The following is a 24,735-nucleotide window of genomic DNA, read 5'->3' as shown; positions in this document are numbered from 1 at the left end:
GCACTGGCACACAGCTGGCCGCGGGGCCTTCGCAAGTATGCATTTCCCCCAGTGAGCCTTCTGGCACAGTTGCTGTGCAAGGTCAGGGAGGACGAGGAGCCGGTCCTGCTGGTGGCACCCTATTGGCCTTCCCGGACCTGGTTCCCTGAACTAATGCTCCTCGCGACAGCCCCTCCTTGGCCGATTCCTCTGAGGAAGGATTTACTGACTCAGAGACGGGGCACCCTTTGGCACCCGTGTCTAGACCTCTGAAAACTTCATGTCCGGTCCCGTGCTGCTAACCACGACCCCGTACAACATTGCTTCCGAAACCTCCTTCGTGAAGGTTCGAGCTTCCGTAACGCCCCTGTTCCAAGTAGAACGGGTACGTTTTCCCAGTGTTATCCAGTCTTACTCATTGGGTAGTGCCATAGCAGCAGTAGCTGGTCCTCTTGTGAAGAAGCCCTGGCCTACGCCAAAAAGTAGGTGCGCAGGTGGCTTCCACAGGACACTGGAAGGGGCAGTAGCTGTGGCCCTTTGCTAGGATCTTTTTTTTTTTTCAATTTTCAAAAGGGGAAAATAACAGCAAAATGTTGTTTTATTTTAGTAATGGCACAGATTCATGTTGTTTACTTGATTCTTCCCAGGGTGAGTCGGAGGCCAAAACTAGACAAAACAATGGCCAATGAATTTTTAACAAGTAGACAGTAAAGCAGACCTTATTGACATTTCCCTTGTTTTGTCAGCTTCAAATTTAGTCCAAAGTGTGATTTGCTACTTGCATTAAGATATTAGTATGGAAAAAGTAAAAAATTCCTGTAATTGGCCAAAAATCTTTCCAACATTTGAAAAATGGTTTGTACTGTACCTGCAAGTATGATTCATTCAGCAGCAGACATGAATGTTATATAGGTGGAGGTCACTTCCTGTCAGGGCAGGCACAGGTGGTCTTTGTGCGTAGATATGACACATTTAAGTTGTTTCTGCTGGCGTTTGTTCCTTTGGAAATTATTATTTTTTTGTTTGTGTTTTTAAAGTGTGTTCTGTGTTTCAATTTGAGAACACTGTTGTATAGCTCTGTTCAGTGTTCATTTTGTAATGTTATGAAACAGCTTCTTTCAGCATTCACATAACAAGCACACTGAAGAGAAACCACACAAGAACTCATTCACCTAGTCTTTTTAATTCAAGCTTGAGTGAAATTGATTGGTTAGTTTTGGATCAATACATGGCATTGTAACATGGGACCCACTATGAATGCACTAAGTAAGGAACTAAGTGTCCTTCCTCCTGAAGTATACATCATATTTTTCAAACTCTGTGGACCGTAAGACAATACTGTCTCTAAATGAATCATCCTTGTGGGATACCTACACCTAGTCCATGAATATACCCCTTATTTTTATGCAAAAGGTTTTTGGAGAAGTCAGATTGTGGGATAATCTAAATTCTCTCAGAATTAATTGAACACTAGTTTATTGGTCTCAACTACATTTTCAGTAGTGTAACAGTAGTTGTTTTCAAAGTACTATAGCTTTTCCAGTAACAAGCTAATCTTTTTTAACGAGTAGTGCAAACGTAAAAGTCAGATTCATTCTAATGAAATGGTTCTCTCATGCTGTATATGGAGTGGGAAAGTGGGATACAGTTCTCTCTTCCATACTGTATATCGGGGTTCCTCAAATTTTGCCCTGGAGGGCCAATGCGCTGCAGAGTTTAGCTCCAACTCTGATCAAACTCACCTACCTGTAATTTTCTAATGATCCTGAAGACATTTATTAGCATGCTCAGGTGTGTTTGATTAGGGTTACTAAACTCTGCAGGAAAGTGGATCTCGTGGACCAGATTTGAGGATCCCTGCTGTATGTGGAGTTGGAATGTCTGATTCATTCTAGTTAATCGATTTATTCTTAACAGTTCTCTCTCAAATGTAGAATCTGAAATGAATGGATTAATTCTAGTGGATGGATTCATCTTAAATGGTCCTCGCTGTCATTGCTAAAATCTGATTAAATTAAGTGAAATGGTTCCTAAACGATTCTCTTTCTCACATGTAGAGTTGGAAAGTCTGATTCAGTCTTGTGAATTAGTTCAACTTAATTGTTATCTCTCATATGTAGCGTTGGTAAATCTCATTCATACTCGTACTCAATTTTGTAAATTGGTTGTGTTGAATAAACAGATTAAATTATTCACTAATTTAAATACCTATAGTACTATGTACTGGTTTTGATTTGGGTACATAAATTAGGATGTTTTGTTGTATTTAGTATAAATTTACCTGTTCAAGCTAATTGATTTTTGTGACAGAAAATAAAATCAAAATTTTATTATTAGATTTTTTTTATTTATAAAAACAATGCTCAAAGTAAACCTTCAATGTAGTGAATTAATTTAGTTAATCTCTTACAGTGTAGCTAACTACCTTTTCAACCACTATTTTTACTGTATTTTAACTCATTCAAATAGTGATTACAGTTTCAAAGTACACTTCAAAAGAAATTTTTTGGAAAAAAAGGTTTTTGGAGTGTTTTACAAAAAAATATTATTTCAGTTTTTCTACTTCAAATGTTAATGTTTAATTCAATGTGTTAATTGCATAAAAGTTTGTGTTAATAATGTCTTTGTAACTGTAAATATTCAAGCAATTTCTGAGTGAAAATTGTTTCTACACTACTTTTTTTCAGTGTAGCTTCCTCAACACAAATCCTATGACCCGGAAAATGTTTTTCTCCTCCAAGCATCTCAATAATTCATTGTTCATGTTTGTATACAGCATAGATCAAAACAATTCGCTCAGTAAGCCACAGTCCTCTGTCGGGTCTCTTTGTGTATTGATCGTATGCAGAGTTTTGCATTCAGTGGGACATTGTGCATTGAGAAGGGCCAAGAAACACCTCAGTGAGAGGGATGACGTGGCCCGTATTTCTCTACTTAAGTTCAGAAAGTTGTTTGACTTTAATTGTGTGGACACACTCCAGGACGCCAGCTATCGGGGTTCACTGCAGTTAAAGTCGAGAGTGTAATAAACAGATGCAGCTTCTAAATAGAGCAGCCAGTGTGTGTATCTTGAGGTGAATGACCTTTAAATTTCTCACACAGGTAACCTCTCAAAGACCTGCACTGCTGATGGCTGGACCGAGATGGACCCAATGGAAATCGCAGTGCATTGTGGCTATAACCTGAATGGCACTGTTGACGATGTAAGTACAAAGTACACTATAAAAATGAGCGTACCTGTAATTTTAATGGTAAAAGACTGTAAAATGCTACTGTGACAACCTGTTATTTGGTTAAAGGGGTCATATGATGTTGCTAAAAAGAACATTATTTTGTGTATTTTGTGTAATGAAATGTGTTTATGCGGTTTAAGGTTTAAAAAACACATTATTTTCCACATACTGTATACATTATTGTTTCTCCTCTATGCCCCGCCTTTCTGAAACGCGTCGATTTTTACAAAGCTCATCTGTCCGAAAAGCGAAGTGTGCTGTGATTGGCCAGCTATCCAGTGCATTATGATTGGCCGAATACCTCAAGCGTGTGACGGAAATGTTACGTCCCTTACCATATTGTGATGATGCCCTGTCCGGCCGGAGCAATCTGGACACATCCGAATATTTGGGTTGACGTGTTCTGGAACAGTGTTGTAAATACAACTTAACCACTGATTTCTAGTCGTGTCCATTTTTGGAAGGCCAAACAAAGTAGTTTCGCTTTCACAACAAAACACAGCGTCACACATGGCGGCCTAGAGTGAGCGGCGGCGGCGGTGGCGGCCTAGAGTGAGTAGAGGCCGGTGGGCTTGAGAACGGCGCGGCCGGCAGATTCGACGAAGGAGTGTCCGGCGGGCTTGCGGCAACCACATGTGACGACCCCAGGCTGGATTCCGCTTCGTCCACGGTGAAAGCCGATCCGGTGATCCACAGCGACAACAAAGTTGTTGTATTTCCTCAGCAACCAGCACGGATCAGCTCTAGGCTCTAGGCATGACGAAGCGATATCGTCCTCTTTTGGAAAGCCAAACAAAGTAGTTTCGCTTTCACAACGAATCACACAGCGCCTTCACGACATGGCGGCGGCGGCAACAATACTACAGTGAGAATAAAAGTTACACCTTCTTTCTTTGCATGAACATTTGGGCGGCGTTATGCAAATATTCCCACATCGTGACGTAGATATGTGGGGGCGTGTTAGAACGAGCCGTTTTAGGTAGGCGTGGCTGACTCTTAACTTTTATAAAGAATATCTCTTTGGATTTGAGACTTTAGTCTTTGCAACTTTACAGATCTTCTTTATGCACCAAGAGCTTGTAACACTCCAAAGAGAAAGGAAAAATTGAAATCGCATCATATGACCCCTTTAAGAGTTCCTTCACTATAGTGTAATAAATCATTTTGATTGGACATTTCATACTGTTAAATTTTGTGAAAAAGATCAAGTCATCTTATAATTTACAGTGAAAACCATGAATTGACATTCCCAGAATCCTTTGTGACCCTTCACATATGAAATATCATTAGGGTTTTATGTTACATCTTATGTTGTTAAATTAATGTTCATTGTGTAATTTTAGTGTCACATGTGTTACCATGATGGTGTTTTATATTTATGTTTATGACAACAAGCACCTTCTATATATTAGTATTTGCCTCAGATTGTGAAAAATCTACTTGTGATTCTACATATGGTTTTCTCATTACGACCTGTGTTTTTGGTGGTTATTAAAAAGGTATTTATAATAATGTTCTATTTATAATAACTTTATTTATAAAGGTATTATAAAAGTACAAAGCAGATTTTAGTACTTCAATATGTTGGTATATTAACATTATATCAGTTAACAAAATGCAGGTTTTTACTGTGTTTTTTACAGTGTACTTTACCATCTCTAAGGTGGTTGAGAGAGCATCATACATGCAAAATATCTTAGTAAAGTTACGTCAAACTAGTGTTTTCAACTCCACTGGCATTATACAACACTGAAATGCTCAGACTCTTGACGTATTGAACTTTTAGCTTTTAACAGAAAGCGATCGTTCTCATGTCATATTGAGTGTTCCTCACCCAAAAAACCCAAGTTTTAACGTTCAGCCTTTTTCAGTCAACCTTTTAGCCTCCTTTTCCAGCCAGCCTTTTATTGCCTAGTGCAAAGTAACAAGTCCAAACCTAATAGTTCCTTTATTTAGCATTGCAAGTCATGTCAGGCTTTGGATACATTTGTAAACATACTAATAATCCATCACTGAAGCAGGTATTATATAACATGAAACACCTTGATCTTTTGAGCAGAGTGTAGTTAAGTGAACCCCTTAAGTGAAGTATGACCTTTGCCCTTTGATGATAGCTTTCCTAGCATGTGTTCACATCAACAGGATGGGTAATCAGCACGCACGGTCTTCAGACCCACTGGGAATATGTGGGCATGGGACTTAAAAGGAATTTTATGTTTTTGTTTATTCAAGTGTGATGCTCCTTGTTGCCATGTTCAGGTTTTTATATTCAACTTCGGTCAAAGACTATAGAGGGGGTTATTTAAATATGCTCTACACAGGTGAGTCTTTTAGCAAAGCTTTGCATGGGAGAGACAGCACAGTACTCATTCTTGCCACAAAAAAGAAACATCCTTTTCAGGATCCCAGAAATGGACAAAAAAGTCAGTGCATTGAGTCATCGTTAGATACCGTGGTTGTTTTGTTTTTGAGCTGTAGTGTTTATGGAGGTTGTAAATGCATGTTTTAACCCCACTGTCATCATACGTACTAAGAGCAGTATGCTGTTAAAAAATCATGTAGATTTACACATAAAGCAAAATAATTTCGATTTCTTGCTTTTAATAGAATGGTTTGCTATAAACCATGTTTAATGATGTTTAAAAAACATGATACCATAACCGATCACACTGTATAAAAGTATGGAGTCTGTACAAATGTTTATGTTTTAGTAAGAAGTCTTCTGTGCTCACCAAGGCTGCATTTATTTGATCAAAAATACAGTAAAAACATGATCCTTCAGAGATTATTCTAATATGCTGATTTGCTGCTAAAGAAACATTTAGAATAGAAACAGGATTTATTTAAAATATTTAATCTTTTGTAACATTGTATATGTCTTTTCAATGTAATGTGTCCTTGCGCAATAAAAAAGATTAATTTCTTCTTTCAAACAAAAAAAATCTTGACCTCAAACCAACAGTAGTGTAATTTGAAGATTCAAAAAGATTTAAAATCTTCTGCGCTATTTGAACTAGTTAACTGTATTCTTTCTTTTCTTTTGCAGGATAGTTTCTTTAGGTCGGTGAAGATCGGCTACACCATCGGGCACAGTGTTTCTCTCATTTCTCTCACCACTGCCATTGTAATACTTTGTATATCCAGGTAAGAAATTCTACATTTGTTGAAACTGATGCTAACATTTGCTGTTGCAGGGGTGAATTATGTTCTTTTGCAAAAATAGTTTTGCATTTCTCTAGACGTGTCATGTTTATGCTGTCATACTTACTTTAACTAGTTTTAAAGCCCTATCCAAGGCAATTATTTCTAAGGAAAATTACTTCCTGCCTAACTGACAGTTCTTTAAAATGAACTGAGGGTGAAGCATAATTACATCTGCTTATTTTTATACAAATCAAATGCATGCGGTCGAAGAACAGGGTACAAATACAAGGTACAAGTGCTTGAAACTCTCTCTCGCTCTATTATTCTTTTTTTTAAATAGTGAGATTTAAATGTATAGTGTGGAACACAGTTGTGGCTATTAAAATGTAGAATTTTAAAATATTACTATTTTAAATATATATTTTAAAATATTAATTTAAAATGTTTATTAGAATTCATTTGAATGTTCCTAGACAAAAAAATACTATTTTACTACACACACACACAAAAATAATTTTTTTGCCTTTTATAAATGTTTTTTGCTGTCAAATACTGGGCACAGTTTGAGTCCTACTAATGTTTCACATTGAAGAATGTCATTTTGATTAAGCTAATGGTTAGCAGGCCTTAAACACAGAAAACAGTGCTTCATGCGTGATTGTAGCCAACCCCAGATTCACCATGAGGCGTCATGGAGCGAGTCACTGAATCGCTGAAGCTGTCGAGGATTAAACAGCAAACAACATGCGTTTTGACACTACAGTGATTGATCTAGCTCACCAGAGGCAAAACGGTCTTCTAATGACAGAGATAAGAGCTTTCTTACATGTATATTCCAACTCACACATTTAATCCTGGCCAAACAAGACTCAGAGAATCATTCCAGTGTGCATTAGTGCTCACATATAAACCCAGTAGTGATACTTTGAACCATAAACACGGTTTAAAACCCTTTAAATGGCACCAAGTTAGCATTCTGATGATTTAGGCAATATAATTTATGTATGTATTAAACACTGCATACATTTGTGGATCAGACTATGTATGATGCTCTTCTGGTGGATGATTCATTTTTGACATGACACATTCCTGTGACCTGCTCATTATAGTAACTGCTATGGATGTAGCTTACTCATAATCACACATAATAATTGCAACATTAGTAGGGTAAGATGAGGTAAGATACCCCTGGACCAAAATGACCCCCCACCAGTTTTTTATCTTGACCATAGAGGGCACAAAATCTCGTTTCATTACTTTTGATGAATGGCTACGCTGAACATTTTGAGATTTAGTCAGTCGAAACAGTTTTGAGGTTAACTGATCTAATTTTGTGTCTCTGTTAAATATGACATTGTATTATGTTGAATATCAGAGTTTGTGTGTGTGTGTGTGTGTGTGTGTGTGTGTGTGTGTTTGTTAAAGAGGGATTTGTGGACACATCAATGTGTCTTTAGATCTGTTGAGTAAAAATTATAGGTAACACTTTATTTTAAGGTGTCCTTGTTACACATGTTACATGTACTTACTATTATAACAACAATTAATTATGCATAATTACATGCAAGTAACCCTAAGCCATACCCTAATCCTAACCCTAACCATATAGTATGTACATGTAGTTAATTAATATTACACAGTACTTAAATGTTTAATTATGCTGTAACAAGGACACCTTAAGATAAAGTTTAACCAAATTATATTTTTTATTTTGAAGTAAAAAGATCAAATTAGATCCTTGTGGTAAGATGGTCACCCAGAAATGGCACAAAATATTTTTACATTTTATTTCATGACAAATAAATTAGCAAATGTTTCTATTTATTTCCTATAATAACACACTGGCTGATGCATCATCATCCTGCACATGTTATCTTATATCTAAATATGTTACAATTTAAAAGTAAATGCACATTGGTATCTTCCCTCATCTTACCCTGCAGTATCTGACTGATTTACCAAACGTATAAGAGGGTGACCTATAAAAGTGCATACGTTTTGCTGTAGACTTGCACAGCATCAATCCTCCCTGGAGCATGCTGGGGTTAAGTGCTTTGCTCAAGGGCACAAATGTGATAGTTCACGGCTCACTCCTTCTGATTACCAACTCTAAGCTCAATCACCTCCTCAAATGCTGTCATTTGCATCAGTAATAAGGTTGATGTGTGTCACCACCAGTATGGCAGAGCAGCACTACTCATCGATAAAGCTGCTCATGTTCAGCTCTCCAGCAATGTAATCAGTCCTAATCCTGTCTGTTAACACTATCTGCACTCGAGCTGCAGGCTTAAGTAGTCTTAACTGAGAGGATATCAGTCTGATGTGGGATTTCAGTGACTGACAGGGACTGAAGACCTGATCACACCTCAGGTTATTATTATTGCAGGTTTGAACACTTGCTCCCACTCTATTGAATGACTCAGGTCACAAGTTGTCTTTGCTTGGTGAAAACAGTCTGCGGTCTAATTAAATTGTACCTTCACCAAGAATTCAATTCAGTTCAAATTTATTTGTATAGTGCTTTTCAAAATACACATTGTTTCAAAGCAGCTTTATAGAAAATGCATGTGTCTACATTATAAAGCAGAAGTGAATGTGTCCAAGTAATGTTCATTTCACAAATGAACACAAAAGTGTCCAAATCTGTCAGAGGTATGTCAAGGTGATCCTGCAGATGGCCACGCACTAGAGATGCAACATAGGCCTGTAAGATCATGCTGATAGTGTCAGATCACAGCATGTAAAATGAGCAAACCAGAAATGACATACCTGTGCATGAGTGCTAGGTTAAAGGAAACACAGGGATTTGACCTTTAACTCAAAAAAATGTAACGCTATAGTCAGTTAGGGAAAACTGCAATGTTATGCAATTAAAATGGTAACTTATATAAAACTTCAAAAGCTGTATTTTAATAAAAACCTATTTGTAAATGGGTTCATTTCAAATTTAAGCTTTATAGAAAGCATCTGTGACATGCTGTTGAATAATTAAGACTCAGCAAGCAAAAATCTACAGTAATGCACTTACAAACAAAATCTGCGGGGTAATTTGTTTAAACAATGATGGAAATTCTTTTTCTTGCGTTGTGTTTTGAATATGGAAAAAACAGTATGCTCAAAACAATGCTGGAAATATAACCACTGGTAATGCCGTCAATGCAACATTTTTATTATTATTTATATACTATTATAGTTTGTATTAATAGTTTTAATTAGATGTTATTTTTATATTTTAGGTTTTTATCTGAATTTAATTATATATTATGTTCTTTTGACATTTTTACTAGTTTTTAAAAACTAGTTTTAGTTTCAGCTTAAACTTTTGCCAAGGAAACATTTTACATCTAATTTTTATATTTATTTTGATTAACAAAAAATGTTTCCTTTATAGTTTTAGTATTATTTTTTGTTAAAGATAACACCGCTTCAATTACTCTTTCACATTTTTTTCCTAATGTTTAATTCAGGGTTATTATCCATATACAGTGGATCTCTTCAAATATCCAAACCAGGAGTTGTAGAAGTTAGATTTTGCCGGCTGTAATGTATAATATTGTAAGTCCATTTCAGCAGGCTTTTGCCACAGTATCAAAACAAATGGATTTCTGAAGTAATGAAGTAACTTTTCCACACATTGTTTAGAATTCATCTTACTGGCCACATAAATATATAGTTTAGCCATGAAACTCTAGATGGCGCAGGCTGATGTTTTGTTAACATAACTGATGATATTCAGAGAATTAAACGACTTGGCACAAGCTGATTGGTTCATGCTGCATTTGCAGCCAATGAGCTTACTGCCTTGCATTTATATGTCTGGCTAGCATTCACTAGAGATTCCTGTAGCGCACTTTCAGAGTTTCTCTGAAACCCTCCACCTTCCCTAGCTCCACCTGTATAAATCTGCTACGGGTTATTTTATATGCTATTTGTGCAGCAGCAGTATGTCTTAAATACTCACGGCACCGTATCGCTGTATGCATTGGCAGTAGCAAGTTCCTATACTTGCTTGCAGCAGCAGCAATAATCTACAACTACAGCAATAACCAACAGCAGCAGCAGCATCGTAGCAGATCTATTCCACCAAGACCAAATACATTAACTCATATCCATCACCATGCTAAATTATTCCAAGAGTTGTCATGATTAAACTATAACAAAGCTGATATACATTATTTACTACTTTAAACACAGAAAACAGTGCTTCATGCGTGATTGTAGCCAACCCCAGATTCACCATAGGGCGTCATGGAGCGAGTCACTGAATCACTGAAGCTGTCGAGGATTAAACAGCAAACAACATGCATGCGTTTTGACACAACAGTGATTGATCTAGCTAGTGAAGGACATCACCAAGGAAAGTAGACAAATGAAAATCCAATACTGTAAATCAAAAACCAGACAAAAAAACAAATTCAAAGAAACTCAATATGAACGGACTCTTTAAGTTAAGCCAAGTCAAATCTCCTTTATTTGTATAGCGCTTTATACAATACAGATTGTGCCAAAGCAGCTTTACAGAGTCAAACAGGAAAATAGTTTGTCAATAATGCAAGAGGACAGTAACAAACAGTCATTTTTCAAGTTAAAGTCAGTTCATTGATTCAGTGATGTCATCATCCAGTTCAGCTCTCTTTCAGTAATGGCTTTAGTAATGCAATTGGTAGACAAAAGAAAGACTTCATAATAAGCCATTGAAAAACATGTTTACTGTAACTCTTAATTGATATCAGGTCTTCATTACATGCATTCATTGTGCCAGAATGTAAACCTTGTGGTGAGATATGTGATAGCATATGTAACAAAAGTGTCATGATTTTCATAAAGAGGAACTGGCTTCTGGGTTAATATAATCTTGCATGTAAAGACAAAATGCAAAACCATCATGTATTTAACTTTGTTAAAGTTGAGACGTACACTTCTATTTAAAATACTGGGGTCAGTAAGATCTTTTTTAAAGAAATTAATATCATAGATGCTTTAAATTGATCAAAAGTAACAGTAAACACTGTTGTAACAAAAAAAAAAAAAAGTTAATTCAAATAAAATCTGTTCGGTTGAACTTTCTGTTTATCAAAGAATCCTGAAGAAATGCATCACGGTTTCCACAAGTGCTGAACAACTGTTTTCAACATTGATAATAATAAGAAATGTTTCTTGAACTGCAAATCAGCATATTAGAATGATTTCTGAAGGATCATGTGACATTGAAGACTGGAGTAATGATGCTGAAAATTCAGCTTTCCATCACAGGAATAAATTATATTAATAAATAACATAAAATATATTCAAATAGAAAACAGTTCTTCTAAATTGTAATGATATTTTGCAGCATTGTTTTACTGTATTTTTAATCAAATAAATGCAGCCTTCTGCATTTGAAAGAGACTTTTTTTTCCAAAATATTAAAAGTTCTTAAAGACCCCAAACGTTTGAATGCCATAAAGTCATAATTGTATTTCTTTTAGACTCATAAGTGGCTAAATGGGATTTATTTAGATTATTCCAATAAGGCAAGAAGCCTTACAAAGTGCTGCAAAAATGCAGTCCCAACAACACATTATCTGTATTGTCTTGTTGTAAACTAACAATCCCTACAGCATGGCAACTTTCTAGGGTATTTGAGAGAAATTTAAATCTTTTCCTTTCACCAGAGCGCAACGCAAAACCAGTGTTTAAACAAAGTGTCAGCTGATTTACTAGTGTGAGGTATGGACATTATAAACAAAAGACAATGTTCAGGGTGTTCTGGGATATCAGAGTCTCTCTCTCTGTTTTTAAAAACACCTGCGTTTTGGATAAAGCAGCTCTGGATGTGTTCTCAAAAGAACAGTTCACCCATTAAATGAAAATTATGCCATTATGCACGCACTCTCATGTTGCTCCCAATCCTGCATGACTTTCTTTTTTTCCACATGATAGATGCAGTGTGTATCAGTCAGTATTTGACTGCCTGCCATAGCTTGATAATATTAAATGAGCATTTAGGATATTAAATAAGCAGGTACCTTGAATTTTAAATCAGATTTTATGAATTCCCATGAATTACTGTGAGTAGAAATGTGTGTGGAATGGACTACAACACAATGCAACAAATAATCTGTTGAACAAACCCCTTACACGGACCAGAAAGCTCAATTAGGATTTCATTTGTAGTGTAATTAGCTGTCATTTTTTCCGTTATTAGTTCCAAGGACAGGGTGTAATTAGTGGGAAGGGGACTTCTCAATCAGGCTTAACGTATTTTAGATTCAGTCCGTGAGCGTGGCTGATTGTATTCCTTGTATTCCCCCAGGAAGCTCCACTGCACGCGGAACTACATCCACATGCACCTGTTTGTGTCCTTCATTCTGAAAGCCATCGCAGTCTTCGTCAAAGATGCGGTGCTCTACGATGTTTTTCAAGAGTCTGACAACTGCTCCACTGACTCTGTAAGTTCATTATTGCACAATCTATTTCTTTATTTTCTTTAAGTCCCCCAGGAGTCTGTAATAGTTTCAGTTAGCAAACCATGTGACATCCACACACAGCAAACCAAGTATTTATCTAGCAATGTTAGTAAATATAGTCTATCCCAGCTGATCACGTTTACATTTTTTCTTACTCACTGGTCTTGGGCCTCTCGACTGTTATGTCTGCTGCTAAACATCCATGAGCATAATTTCACACTTGCTGCTGAATTGACTGCTGTGGGTGACCTCTGTTTGAACCAGCTTGCCAAAATGCTTGTTCCAGTCATTCTGGATGGCATGTACTCCCACTGTTATTGTTTTAGCCCCTTAAGCTAACTCAATTTCACAGATTTTTCTTTCACAACATTGCAAAAAAAAAAATCACAAGAAGTGATGTGAATTTGGGTCATTTTTTGACACTGGAGCAACAGGGTATTTTGTTTGTGCTAGTTTTACACAATTGTACTGACAAGTGTATGCTGGTTTACTAGTGTCCCATTACTATGCTGGTTTACTAGTGTCTCTATTAAAATAAGAGGAATCCCTTTCACAGTATTTAGACAGCATCGTCTGACTGCTAGTAATGGTGAAGGACATTTTCTGAGATGATTCAGCTGTTAAGATGACGACTGATTGAACTTGACAAAGGAGCATAAAGCTCTCAATGAAATGCTCATGGGTCTTTATCACAGTATATGGAGTGAGTGTGCTGTAACACATGTCCAGTGTTCAGATCTGGTGTCTCTCAATGTCTGCAGTTTGAGCAGGAATTTTCAATAGATCAAGGCCGTCTGTGGGATCTTCAGAAGTGTAATGTTCTTTCAAACTGAGCTTTTGACTCTTTAGAATTTTAAAGCAAATGGATTTTAAATGCAACTTTTAAAAAAATGATATCAATCTTTAAAATTGACTTTTTACAGGGATTTTTGTTGGTATAAAAAGGTCTGAAACACTGTGGCACAAAGGATGCACATGTCTGAATGTAGACCGTCTAATCGAGTCGTTGTTTTCACAGGTCGTTTGCTGAAAATTTGTCGCTCCAGACTCATATGACTATTTTCTGTAAAACAAAATCAATCTATCTATCCCATTTGACAAAATGGCAAATGAAAATGTATATGAAAGCTTTTTCCACCTTCGAGTAGAAAATGAAGTTTACAGTGAAGAAGTCACATTGTGATAAACCGTAATGCAACTGTTAGAAATTATTCATAGACATGATTTCAAAATAGTCACATTGTGAGATATAAAGTGACAATGTAAAATATATATTTGAAGTCATATTGTGGCTTGAAAGCATTGTAAACCAGGCAAGCAAGATACTGTAATAGTTCCTGCAGAACGCAAGGGCAGTTGAAAGGAAAGCCTTTCATATTGATATGGTTCCATTACATCCTCTCCATGATTCTTTTTAACGGCTCCCACAATGTTTTTTAAGTCTGCGATTTAAAAAAATATATTATAATTTTTTTTATCAGAGACAATCTTCTATCCTCGTGGGATAGAAAATAAAACTTGCTTTATGTATTTATTTGTTTATTTATTTATTTAATTTTGAGACAGTCACAACTGTGAGACATAAAGTCGTGATTACGACATATAAAGTTTAAATTATGGGATATATTAATAATAATAATTAAGTCACAGTTGGAAGATATTAAGGCACAATGTGAGATTTAAAGTCACAATTATGCGAAATAAAGTATATACAAGATAATGTCACATTGAGAGGTATAAAGCCACAGTTATGTGAAATAAAGTTGCGATTACGAGATATAAAAGTCACAGTTGGAAGATATAAAGGCACATTGTGAGATTTAAAGTGATATCTGTGGGCTATAATGTCTAATAAAGTTGTTATTATGACATATACACTCACATTGTGTTATGTATAAAGTCACAAATGAAAGATAAAAAATGAAAGATAAAAAATTGATGAAGCAGATTTTTATTCTGAAGATGAAGCAGGCTTTCATAATAATTTCACAATAATGAGATATAATTTTGTTGTTATTGTTGTTGAAATAAAGTATTGATTAAGAGATGTAAAGTCACAAAAGATATAAAGCTGTCAGTTCAGTTTATTTTTAGATTTGAACCCAGGTCTCCTTTCACTCCTTACAGAGCCTATAGATTACAATTCTTACATTTTCATGAAGAACTACGTAGTTAAAAAGTGCTCCTTAAAAAGTCTTACATCAGTCTCTTTTAAAGACTTAATCTGCATGCAAAATATTACTAATCTCCTGTGGAATCAGTTAATATTCACAGCTAGGTTATGTGTCAAGCTGCCTTATTAACGTTATTCTCACCTTAAAATAAAAGTAGGCTCATGGGAAAAGACAGAATGACTGATTGCCAGAAAACAGCTTTATAAAAAGAATTAGTTGCAGTGGTTTTTATCTATGATGCATAATAAATGCATGATAAAAGGCTGTTGAGAGGTTCGCCTCAGCAGAAGGTGTTTGTTAACCATGTGTGGTCGAACCTGCAGCAAAAGATTTCTATCTATTTCAGGGATTTCGTGCTCTGAGCAAGAGGCTGCGTCTCGCATAGTAATTTGGGATGATTTGTGCGTATTAGAACTATGAGCCAGATCCATTCATCCTGCGCTGCCTCATTTTACATGCCCGAAAGCAGAAAGCATCATTCAGAGCCTTCTGCTGTCTAAACTGTCGATTGCTTCATCCACCCAATTCTTTTCTCCTGCCTGTAAGGCATGCACTCTCATTTTCAGCATGTTGCAGAGAGGAACGGAGTTTAAGATCATGAGAATCTTGAGAATCTTTGATCCTCGGATCATGGAGCTCAAAGAAGTATTTTTAGAAAAACAGAGTTTTTTTCTTATGTGCAAAACTACATACTTTCAAAATCAAGGTGGGTGTCAAAACAACTACTCGACTTGTTAATCTTTAGCAAGTTCTGTACAATTAGGCTCCACCAAACTCTCAACAGGTGATTTTAGGTACCGTTTACCACACAGGATGTGACTATATTTATGTACACAGACTAATTTATAAGGTGTGGTAAAAAAAGATTTTGTAAGTATTTTATTTGTTTATTTATTATTTTAAGATGTACTTAATTTAAGATGTAATTTATTCTTGTGATGCCAAAGCTGAATTTTCAGCACAATCTTCAGTGTCACGTGATCCTTCCGAAATCATTCTAATATGCGGATTTTTCTAATATTTGGAGCTCAAGAAACATTTTTTTTTATCAATGTTGAAAGCATATGCAATGCTTAATATTTTTGGAAACCATGATATATATTTTTTCAGGATGCTTTGATGAATAGAATGTTAGTAATATTTGAAATATTTTTAACATTAGAAATGTCTTTAAAGGGGTCATATGATGCGATTTCAATTTTTCCTTTCTCTTTGGAGTGTTACAAGCTCTTGGTGCATAAAGAAGATCTGTAAAGTTGCAAAGACTAAAGTCTCAAATCCAAAGAGATATTCTTTATAAAAGTTCAGAGTCAGCCACACCTACCTAAAACGGCTCGTTCTAACACTCCCCCACATGTCTACGTCACGATGTGGGAAGATTTGCATAACGCCGCCCAAATGTTCACGCAAAGAAAGAAGGCGTAACTTTTATTCTCGCTGTATTATCGTTGCTGCCGCCGCCATGACGTGAAGACGCTATGTTTAGTTGTGAAAGCGAAACTACTTTGTTTGGTCTTCCAAAAGAGAACGATATCCGCTTCGTCATGCTGATCCGTGCTGGTCGCTGAGGAAATACATCAACTTAGTGCTGTGAATCGCCGGATCGGCTTTCACCATGGACGAAGCGGAGTCCAGCCCGGGGCCGTCACATGTGGTTGCCGCAAGCCCGCCGGCCGCTCCTTCATCGAATCTGCCGGCCGCGCCATTCTCAAGCCCACCGGCCTCCGCTCACTCAAGCCCGCCATGTGTGACGCTGTGTATTTCGTGGTGAAAGCGAAAATACTTTGTTTGGCCTTCCAAAAGAGGACACGACTAGAAATCAGTGGTTAAGTTGTATTTACAACACTGTTCCAGAACAGTTCAACCCAAATATTCAGATGTGTGCAGCACATTTTATGGAGGACTGTTTCCTGATCCTGTGAGAGTAGACTACAATGCCGGCTGTTCTGACTCACAGTCTGTAAGTAGCCTACGTTTTCATATTTAAAGGATTTGCGACTGACGATTCAAACGGGAGTTTTGGGCAGTGTAGAGTAGCGCTTGTTGTTTGTAATTTCTCCGATCACAAATGCAGACATGGTTTTATGTTTACACGGTGCGATGCAATGCGTAAAAAGACAGCATAAGTCATTATAATCCATAGTTATGTCCCCACTAGATGCAACAAATGCCTCGTTTATAATGGGTTTTAATGTTTTTGTCTCGTTGCTCCGGCCGGGACACCTGAATGGAACACAAATGAAAAGCCATAAATTCCTTTACTTTGAACTTCTTAAATATGCGTTATGTATTTAAATTATATATGCATAAATATATTTTAATATACGTGAACTTGCAAATTATATTGCAAATTAATTTATAATTTTTAATTAAATGATTTGACATTTATAAGAAACAGATTACCATTTATGTGTACCGAAGACTTAATGCAAAAGGAAATTTAAAGTAAAAATATTTGTTTTTCATCTGAATATCAGCCTGGAGCATGCCTTCATTCATAATAATTACATTTTATTGATACAAACTGGAAATCTGCCCTAAATTTAATTTTTATTGAAATTAAAATATATAACTTTCACTGTCAATGTTTTTTTTCTTTCTTTTTGTGATGACGGGGGCTAAGATGATGTCATCACCATCGCAATAGTGGGAGGAGTGTGTAAAATCTTTTTTAAAAAGCCATTGATGGTCCTGTGTTTCTTTGTTGGTATTTATGGTTTTGTTGACTTTGGTGCAGTTTATTAGGATACATTTCCATTATGTTTAATCCAGCACATTATCCTCTAATATTCATTTAGAATACAGGCAGTTTAAGATATTATATTTGTGTTGATTCCTGACAGTTGCAAAAAAAAAAAAAAGTAATGTTCACACACTGAAAATTATAAATGTTTATCAAAAAGTAATCGTTATCCATTTTTTAAATTATAATATTGATCTTGGAATATCGCTAAAGTAGTGTGGTGTTAAAATATTTGCTAATTAAGGCTATTATCAGCCACAATTTGCACCATCCCTTTTACATACTGCAAACAGTAAACCAAAACTGAAATAGTTTGCTGTATCTGCTTTTTTCCAATTTCATATTATTTCACAAAGCACTCGATGGTAGTACATAATATATGTATGATGTAGTTAGTTAATTGGAAACTACTGAATGAAGAGTTGATTTCTTTAGAACGACATATCTGAAATGATCATTGTTGCGGCTATATTCAAAACGTTTTTCATGTTTGTGGAAAACATTTGCATACAGTAGTCGCACTGCAGTATTTTACAATTTGTTATCACCGTGATAAATGTCAGGATGTCCTTACTCCTCAGAGCACTCAAGGGTGGGAATGACTTCTCAAAGCTATTTTCATTTTCTCTGTCTCTGATTTTCAGGTTGGCTGCAAAGCTGTGATTGTCTTTTTCCAGTATTGCATTATGGCAAGCTTCTTCTGGCTGCTAGTGGAAGGTCTGTATCTTCATGCTCTATTGGCCGTCTCCTTCTTCTCAGAGAGGAAGTACTTCTGGTGGTACATTCTGATTGGTTGGGGTAGGTGTCATAGTATTTATGTGCATCTGGATTCTTTATTAACCTTCTTTTGTTAAACTTTGACATAATGATTATGTCAGTGAGTCATGTAAAGAGGTAGCCGCTGATGTATTGACTGAAATACACTCTCATTTCACCTCACTCCAGGAGGCCCAACGATTTTCATCATGGCTTGGAGCTTTGCCAAGGCTTACTTCAATGACGTCGGGTAAGATAAACCTATTAGTCAAAGCCTTCAATGATTTTATGTTAAAATCAAGACATAAATACTTAGTCATCATTGCAAGCAAAAATGTATACATGACATTTATTTGCCATTTTTTCCAGATGCTGGGATATAATTGAAAATTCTGACCTATTCTGGTGGATTATTAAAACCCCAATATTAGCTTCAATTCTGGTGAGATGCCTTTTCACTCCTAAAGTATGATATGTCACCATTATTATGATTAGAGAATGTTGCTATTGTACATTATGATTGCAGTCACTCATGGTCGCCATGGAGATAAGCTTACACTTGGTATGCCTGACTACGTTCCCCTGTCTAACCTGTGAAGAATTTCTGTAATTTTTTTTTTCTTTTTTTTCTGAGAAATGTCTTAGTTATGATGCCATATTGCCATTCCTGGCAATACTTGCAATATTAGGACACGTCTCATCCATCTTCACTGACTGCCAGTGTAAACATTAGGTAGTGGCCTAATGGTTAGAGAGTTGGATTTGGAACACAAAGATCGCAGGTTCAAATCTTGGTACTAGCAGGGATTGTAGGTGGGGAGAGTGAATGTACAGAATGATCCACCCTCAATACCATGACTGAGGTGAGACCCTTGAGCAAGGCACTGAACCTCCAACTGCTCCCTGGGTGCCACAGCAGAAATGGCTGCCCACTGCTCCGGGTGTGTGTTTGCTCATTACTCACTGCTATGTGTGTGCATGGGATAAATACAGAGCACGAATTCAGAGTATGGGACACCAAACTTGGCCACATGTCACTTTTTCTTTTTTTTTCACTTAAAGAAATGGTGTCCATTTACTATACCTAAAATACACTGTGTAAAAGGGACACAGTATATATATATATATATATATATATATACATATATATACACATGGCGCAGCTGATTGGTTTCTTTCACATCAGCAGCCAATGAGCTTGCTGCTCAACATTCAAATACTTGGCTAGTGTTTGCTGTAGCAGTTGCAGCGCGCTACAGAAACCCTCCACCTTCCCCAGCTCCACCTGCATAGATCTGCTATGAGGTGATTTCATGTATGTTATATATGGGGGTTATTTCATATATGTTATATGTGCTGCAGCAGTATTACTTACATGCTCACAGCAGCATGTCTGTGGATGTATTGGCAGTAGCAAGGCTTGGTGCTTGCTCTGCCGCAGCAGCAGCATAGCAGATCCATTCCGCCAAGACCAAACATATTAACACTGCTATGTATATTACCATGCTAAAACTCTCCAAGAGTTGTCATGACAGAAATATTATATATATATATATATAGAGAGAGAGAGAGAGAGAGAGAGAGTGCTTTCTTTTTATTTATTCTTTATATAAATAATATATTTTAAAAAATAAAAATAATATATATTATTTTATATAAAATATATTTTATATTTTTTATATATATATATTTATATTTATACACCTACTGGTAAAAAATGTATAGCCTGAATTATATACATATATATACACATGGCGCAGCTGATTGGTTTCTTTCACATCAGCAGCCAATGAGCTTGCTGCTCAACATTCAAATACTTGGCTAGTGTTTGCTGTAGCAGTTGCAGCGCGCTACAGAAACCCTCCACCTTCCCCAGCTCCACCTGCATAGATCTGCTATGAGGTGATTTCATGTATGTTATATATGGGGGTTATTTCATATATGTTATATGTGCTGCAGCAGTATTACTTACATGCTCACAGCAGCATGTCTGTGGATGTATTGGCAGTAGCAAGGCTTGGTGCTTGCTCTGCCGCAGCAGCAGCATAGCAGATCCATTCCGCCAAGACCAAACATATTAACACTGCTATGTATATTACCATGCTAAAACTCTCCAAGAGTTGTCATGACAGAAATATTATATATATATATATAGAGAGAGAGAGAGAGAGAGAGAGAGAGAGAGAGAGAGAGAGAGCTTTTTTTTTATTTATTCTTTATATAAATAATATATTTTTCAGTAAAAAAATTATATATTGCATTTAATTAATATATATATATATATTTAATAAATATATTTTCATTCTTTAGTATATTTTTACACCTACTGGTAAAAAATGTATAGCCTGAATGCACTGTAAGTCGCTTTGGATAAAAACGTCTGCTAAATGCATAAATTATTAATTATTAATTATTAATTATTATTAAATTATATTTTTCATACTATAGTATATTTAAATTTTATCATTTAATATCTATATTAGTGCTTTCTCTAATGTGTTTGTTTTATTTATTATAATAATTTAAAAAAAAATAGTTTTTTTAGATTGTTATAATATCAATTAAAATTTTATATATTGTTAGTGCATATTTTATATATTTTAGTGCTTCATAAAATAAATTAAATGCTTTTATTTTTGTTTTTCTGTATATTTTAATACATTTTTATTTTAGTGCTTTCTTTTATATTTTAGTTCTTTCTTTTTTTAGTGCTCTGTTTAATTTTTGTATTTATTTTTTATATATTTTTTGTATATTTTTATTATTTAGTATTTTATATATATATAAATAGTCTTTTACTTTTCCCTAAAAGAAACACCAATTTTCATGATCTTTATTAGGGCTGTTCCACATAAACAATATAATTGCCCTCCAATAATTCTAAACTCCTATAATAATTATTGTGAATACCTAGCAATCACTCTCTCATGAGTTTCACTTTGTGATTTGGCTGTTTGTTTATACCCTTACAATATAATGATTTGCTTAGTGCTGAGTGTTAAGATGTCAGTAACACTCAAACCTGTTGACGTATGTCCCATGGCGATGTTATCTCTCTAGGGATTTACATTATACATGATATATCAATAAGGGCTGAAAGGTGTGAAAAACACTCTTACAAGCCCTTCTTGACTTTTCTTTTGAGAGATTTAAGAGAAAGAAAGAAGGTCTTGAGAGAAAGAATGACAGAGAGAAAATCTCACTCTAGTGGAATGTTAATGCAGATTTATTCATGGTGTCTGGGATTTGCTATGTTAGGCTGGAAAACTGAGGCTCTTCTCGTCTTCCCCCACTCAGACATGCTTATTGCTCAGTTATTGCTTGTTTTTTGCTACAGTCCATCTCGTCTACTTAGAGTTAATGTTGTCTCGCTGCCGTCTCAAGGAGGTAGTTTTGTTTTCTCCTTTTGCTAACAGACGCCAGTCCCTGCTTTCTCTGAGACATATAAACACTGTGCTTTGAAACCATTGGCTTTTTGACCCCTCAGTGATTTCAGTAATTTGTGCTTAATCATGAAGCTCTACAAAATAACAACACCCACTATTTTGTTGTTTGTCACCAACAACAGATGAACTTTATCCTCTTCATTTGTATCATTCGGATACTGCGGCAGAAGATCAACTGTCCTGACATTGGGAGAAATGAATCAAACCAATATTCGTAAGTATTCAGAACCCATTCAAAACATATTTTTGCATTCATATAAGATTAATTCTGTAATTTGTTCTCTTTTACCTCATCCTACTGAGAGGACCAGCATGAAATTTAAAGGGATAGTTCACACAAAAATGAAAATTATGTCATCATTTGCTCACCCTCATGTCATTCTAAACCCATATGACTGTGCAGCATCTTGACAAATGTGAATGAGATTCGAGAACTGCAGCGAAGGAGAAGATTACCTGTGACTATAATAGTGACTAAAATTTCTCAAAATATATTTTCCTCACTCAAAGCTATCATATGACTTCAGAAGACCTGGAATCTAGCAAATGAGTCTTATGGCCACTTTTATTATGATTACTTTTTTGCATTCTTTTTGAAGCTTGAAGTTTACATTATTTGTAATTGCATGGAATAGAGTGGAATCTTTCAGAGCTTTCATGCTGGTAGACCAGCCTGCAGCTAACCAGCAAAACCAGCAGAAAACAAAATTGGGTTTCAAACCAAAATTCTTGTTGGTTAAGATAGTTATGAAGTCTGACGGGGACACCAGCATCTAAAGCATAACTTCTGCTTTAGACCAACTATTCTGGTCTTTTCGGAAGGATGAGGACTGGAGGTACATGAGAAACATTTTAGCTTATGTAATTTTAACATGGGCATAAAATATGTGGATATTTTAGCTGGCCTCTCCAGCAGCAAGTGAGAACCCACTGCACTGCAATCTCATCATCTAAAATGTCACTGGCTCTCTCCGCACCTGTTCGGATGATTTAATGTCCTTTGTCCTTAAGTAGCTCTCCACTGTTCAGTTCGCACAAAACAAGACTAAATTCTTAAGCACCTGCAATTTTCTACCCAGCATCACTAATGTTGTTATTCCAGTAATATGCTTTTTGCTATCACCTGGTAATAATATCATTTGCAGCCCTGCACTGTGTGCAGGTTATGAATGACAGGAAAGTATCCCATAAAGCTATTTGTTATGTTTTTCTTCTTCTTCTTTTCTGTAGGAGGCTGGCAAAATCCACACTTTTGTTGATTCCACTCTTTGGGATAAACTTCATCATATTCGCTTTCATTCCTGAGAACATAAAAACTGAGCTAAGGCTTGTGTTTGACCTCATTCTTGGGTCATTTCAGGTACGTCTAAAGATTCACTGAGAATAATCGCTCAAACTAGTCGCTAAAAAAAACATAGTAGAGCCCAAATATCAGTAGTTGCCAGTGACAGGAAATGCTCTCAAGCTAATCGTAGCACTGTTGTTCAGATAGCAGAATAGTTTAATGATGTCTCGGTAGAACTGCTCAGGGCTCCTCAAACAGTCTCCATAGAGAATCTCTCTCTCACACACTTTAGCTATTGGCCATTGTTTTTTTTTAATGGCATAATTGGGTGTTTCCTCAACTGTGGCCACTTTTGCCCTGTGGATGTTTAGAAAATAAACTCTCTTATAAACACTTTTCACATTCTCACTAGTTTATTCAATTACATTTTTAAGGTCATGGACATTTCCACCACTTTGCGAATGATTTATTGTGTTTAAATTTTGTGTTGGAAATTGGTGAAAAATTACATACAAATTTTTTTTTTTAATTAAAATGTTTGCTCCTTTGTCTTGCTAAGGCATTTTAAACTAGCACATTTTTGTATCCTAAATACGAACAATAACACAAAATTTTCACTCTTTTTTGCATTAATAGAGCTTGATTAGAAAAGACAATTAATGTTAGTTAATGACAATTAAATAACAATGGACAATTCATTTGTTGCAGTATTTATTCATCTTCATGTTAACTAATGTTAACAAATGGAACCTTACTGTAAAAAGTTACCTATTTTGTTTTATGAAAATTTTTATTTCTCCTCATTAGATAAATACATTAACTTTTCAGAAAACTTTATTAGGGTAAAAAACCAATTGCGACAACTGTAGTCAGAGAGTCGTTAATTTTGAATATGTATTTAAACCATTTCCATACAAGAAATATTTAAATTATTTAATATTAAATTATTTATTGGAAAAATTATCTGAATATTAACAATCTGGGTCTGGGAAAAGAATAAAACAATCAAATCTATTTTTAACATTTTGACAAAAATGGCAAAAAAAAAAAAGGGGGGGAAAATATGAAGGCATGATAGAAGGTTTTCAAGACAGTTTCAAACGTGACCTTCATGTAACAAATTGGAAAAAAAGCCCTTGGGACAAAAAAGTGCCTCAATTCTTTCAAAACTTTCATAAGCAGAGCCACCAGAATGACTGCCATGAATTCAGGAAGGGTTTGTCCCCATTAGTTAAATATACTTATATGTGCTACAGGACACACCAACCCATATTTTTTAGGCCACAGTCATACTAGACAGTCTGGTAGGAATCTCTAGACATCTAGCATTACACATTCCTGTGCGTAATGCTTTGAATGAATGACCTTGTAATACTTTCATTGTATCTACAGTGGTATATGAGTAAGTTGCTTTCACTTGTTTTAACAGGGTTTTGTGGTTGCTGTACTCTACTGTTTCATGAATGGAGAGGTAAGGCACGGATGGATGAATAAACAGACAGAATCTTTAGGTGCACTCAGTCACA

The 24,735-nt window shown here is 35.7% G+C and overlaps 1 protein-coding gene across 1 annotated transcript in view; it reads left to right on the top strand.

Moving 5' to 3' along the window:
* Nucleotides 1–24,735, top strand: part of LOC107584993 (vasoactive intestinal polypeptide receptor-like) — a 60,512-nt gene that overhangs the window by 32,205 nt on the left and 3,572 nt on the right. Inside the window, exons 4-12 of the mRNA XM_016271796.1 lie at nt 3,082–3,182; nt 6,259–6,356; nt 12,652–12,787; nt 18,367–18,520; nt 18,668–18,728; nt 18,848–18,920; nt 22,047–22,138; nt 23,155–23,284; nt 24,639–24,680. Coding sequence (XP_016127282.1) covers nt 3,082–3,182; nt 6,259–6,356; nt 12,652–12,787; nt 18,367–18,520; nt 18,668–18,728; nt 18,848–18,920; nt 22,047–22,138; nt 23,155–23,284; nt 24,639–24,680 — 887 coding nt within the window. The remainder of the gene's footprint in view (nt 1–3,081; nt 3,183–6,258; nt 6,357–12,651; nt 12,788–18,366; nt 18,521–18,667; nt 18,729–18,847; nt 18,921–22,046; nt 22,139–23,154; nt 23,285–24,638; nt 24,681–24,735) is intronic.

Source organism: Sinocyclocheilus grahami, unplaced genomic scaffold, assembly GCF_001515645.1.
Source record: "Sinocyclocheilus grahami isolate Dianchi unplaced genomic scaffold, SAMN03320097.WGS_v1.1 scaffold65.1, whole genome shotgun sequence".
NCBI lineage: Eukaryota > Metazoa > Chordata > Actinopteri > Cypriniformes > Cyprinidae > Sinocyclocheilus > Sinocyclocheilus grahami.
The sequence above is the reverse complement of the archived record's forward strand: the minus strand, read 5'-3'. Positions and strand labels throughout refer to the sequence as shown.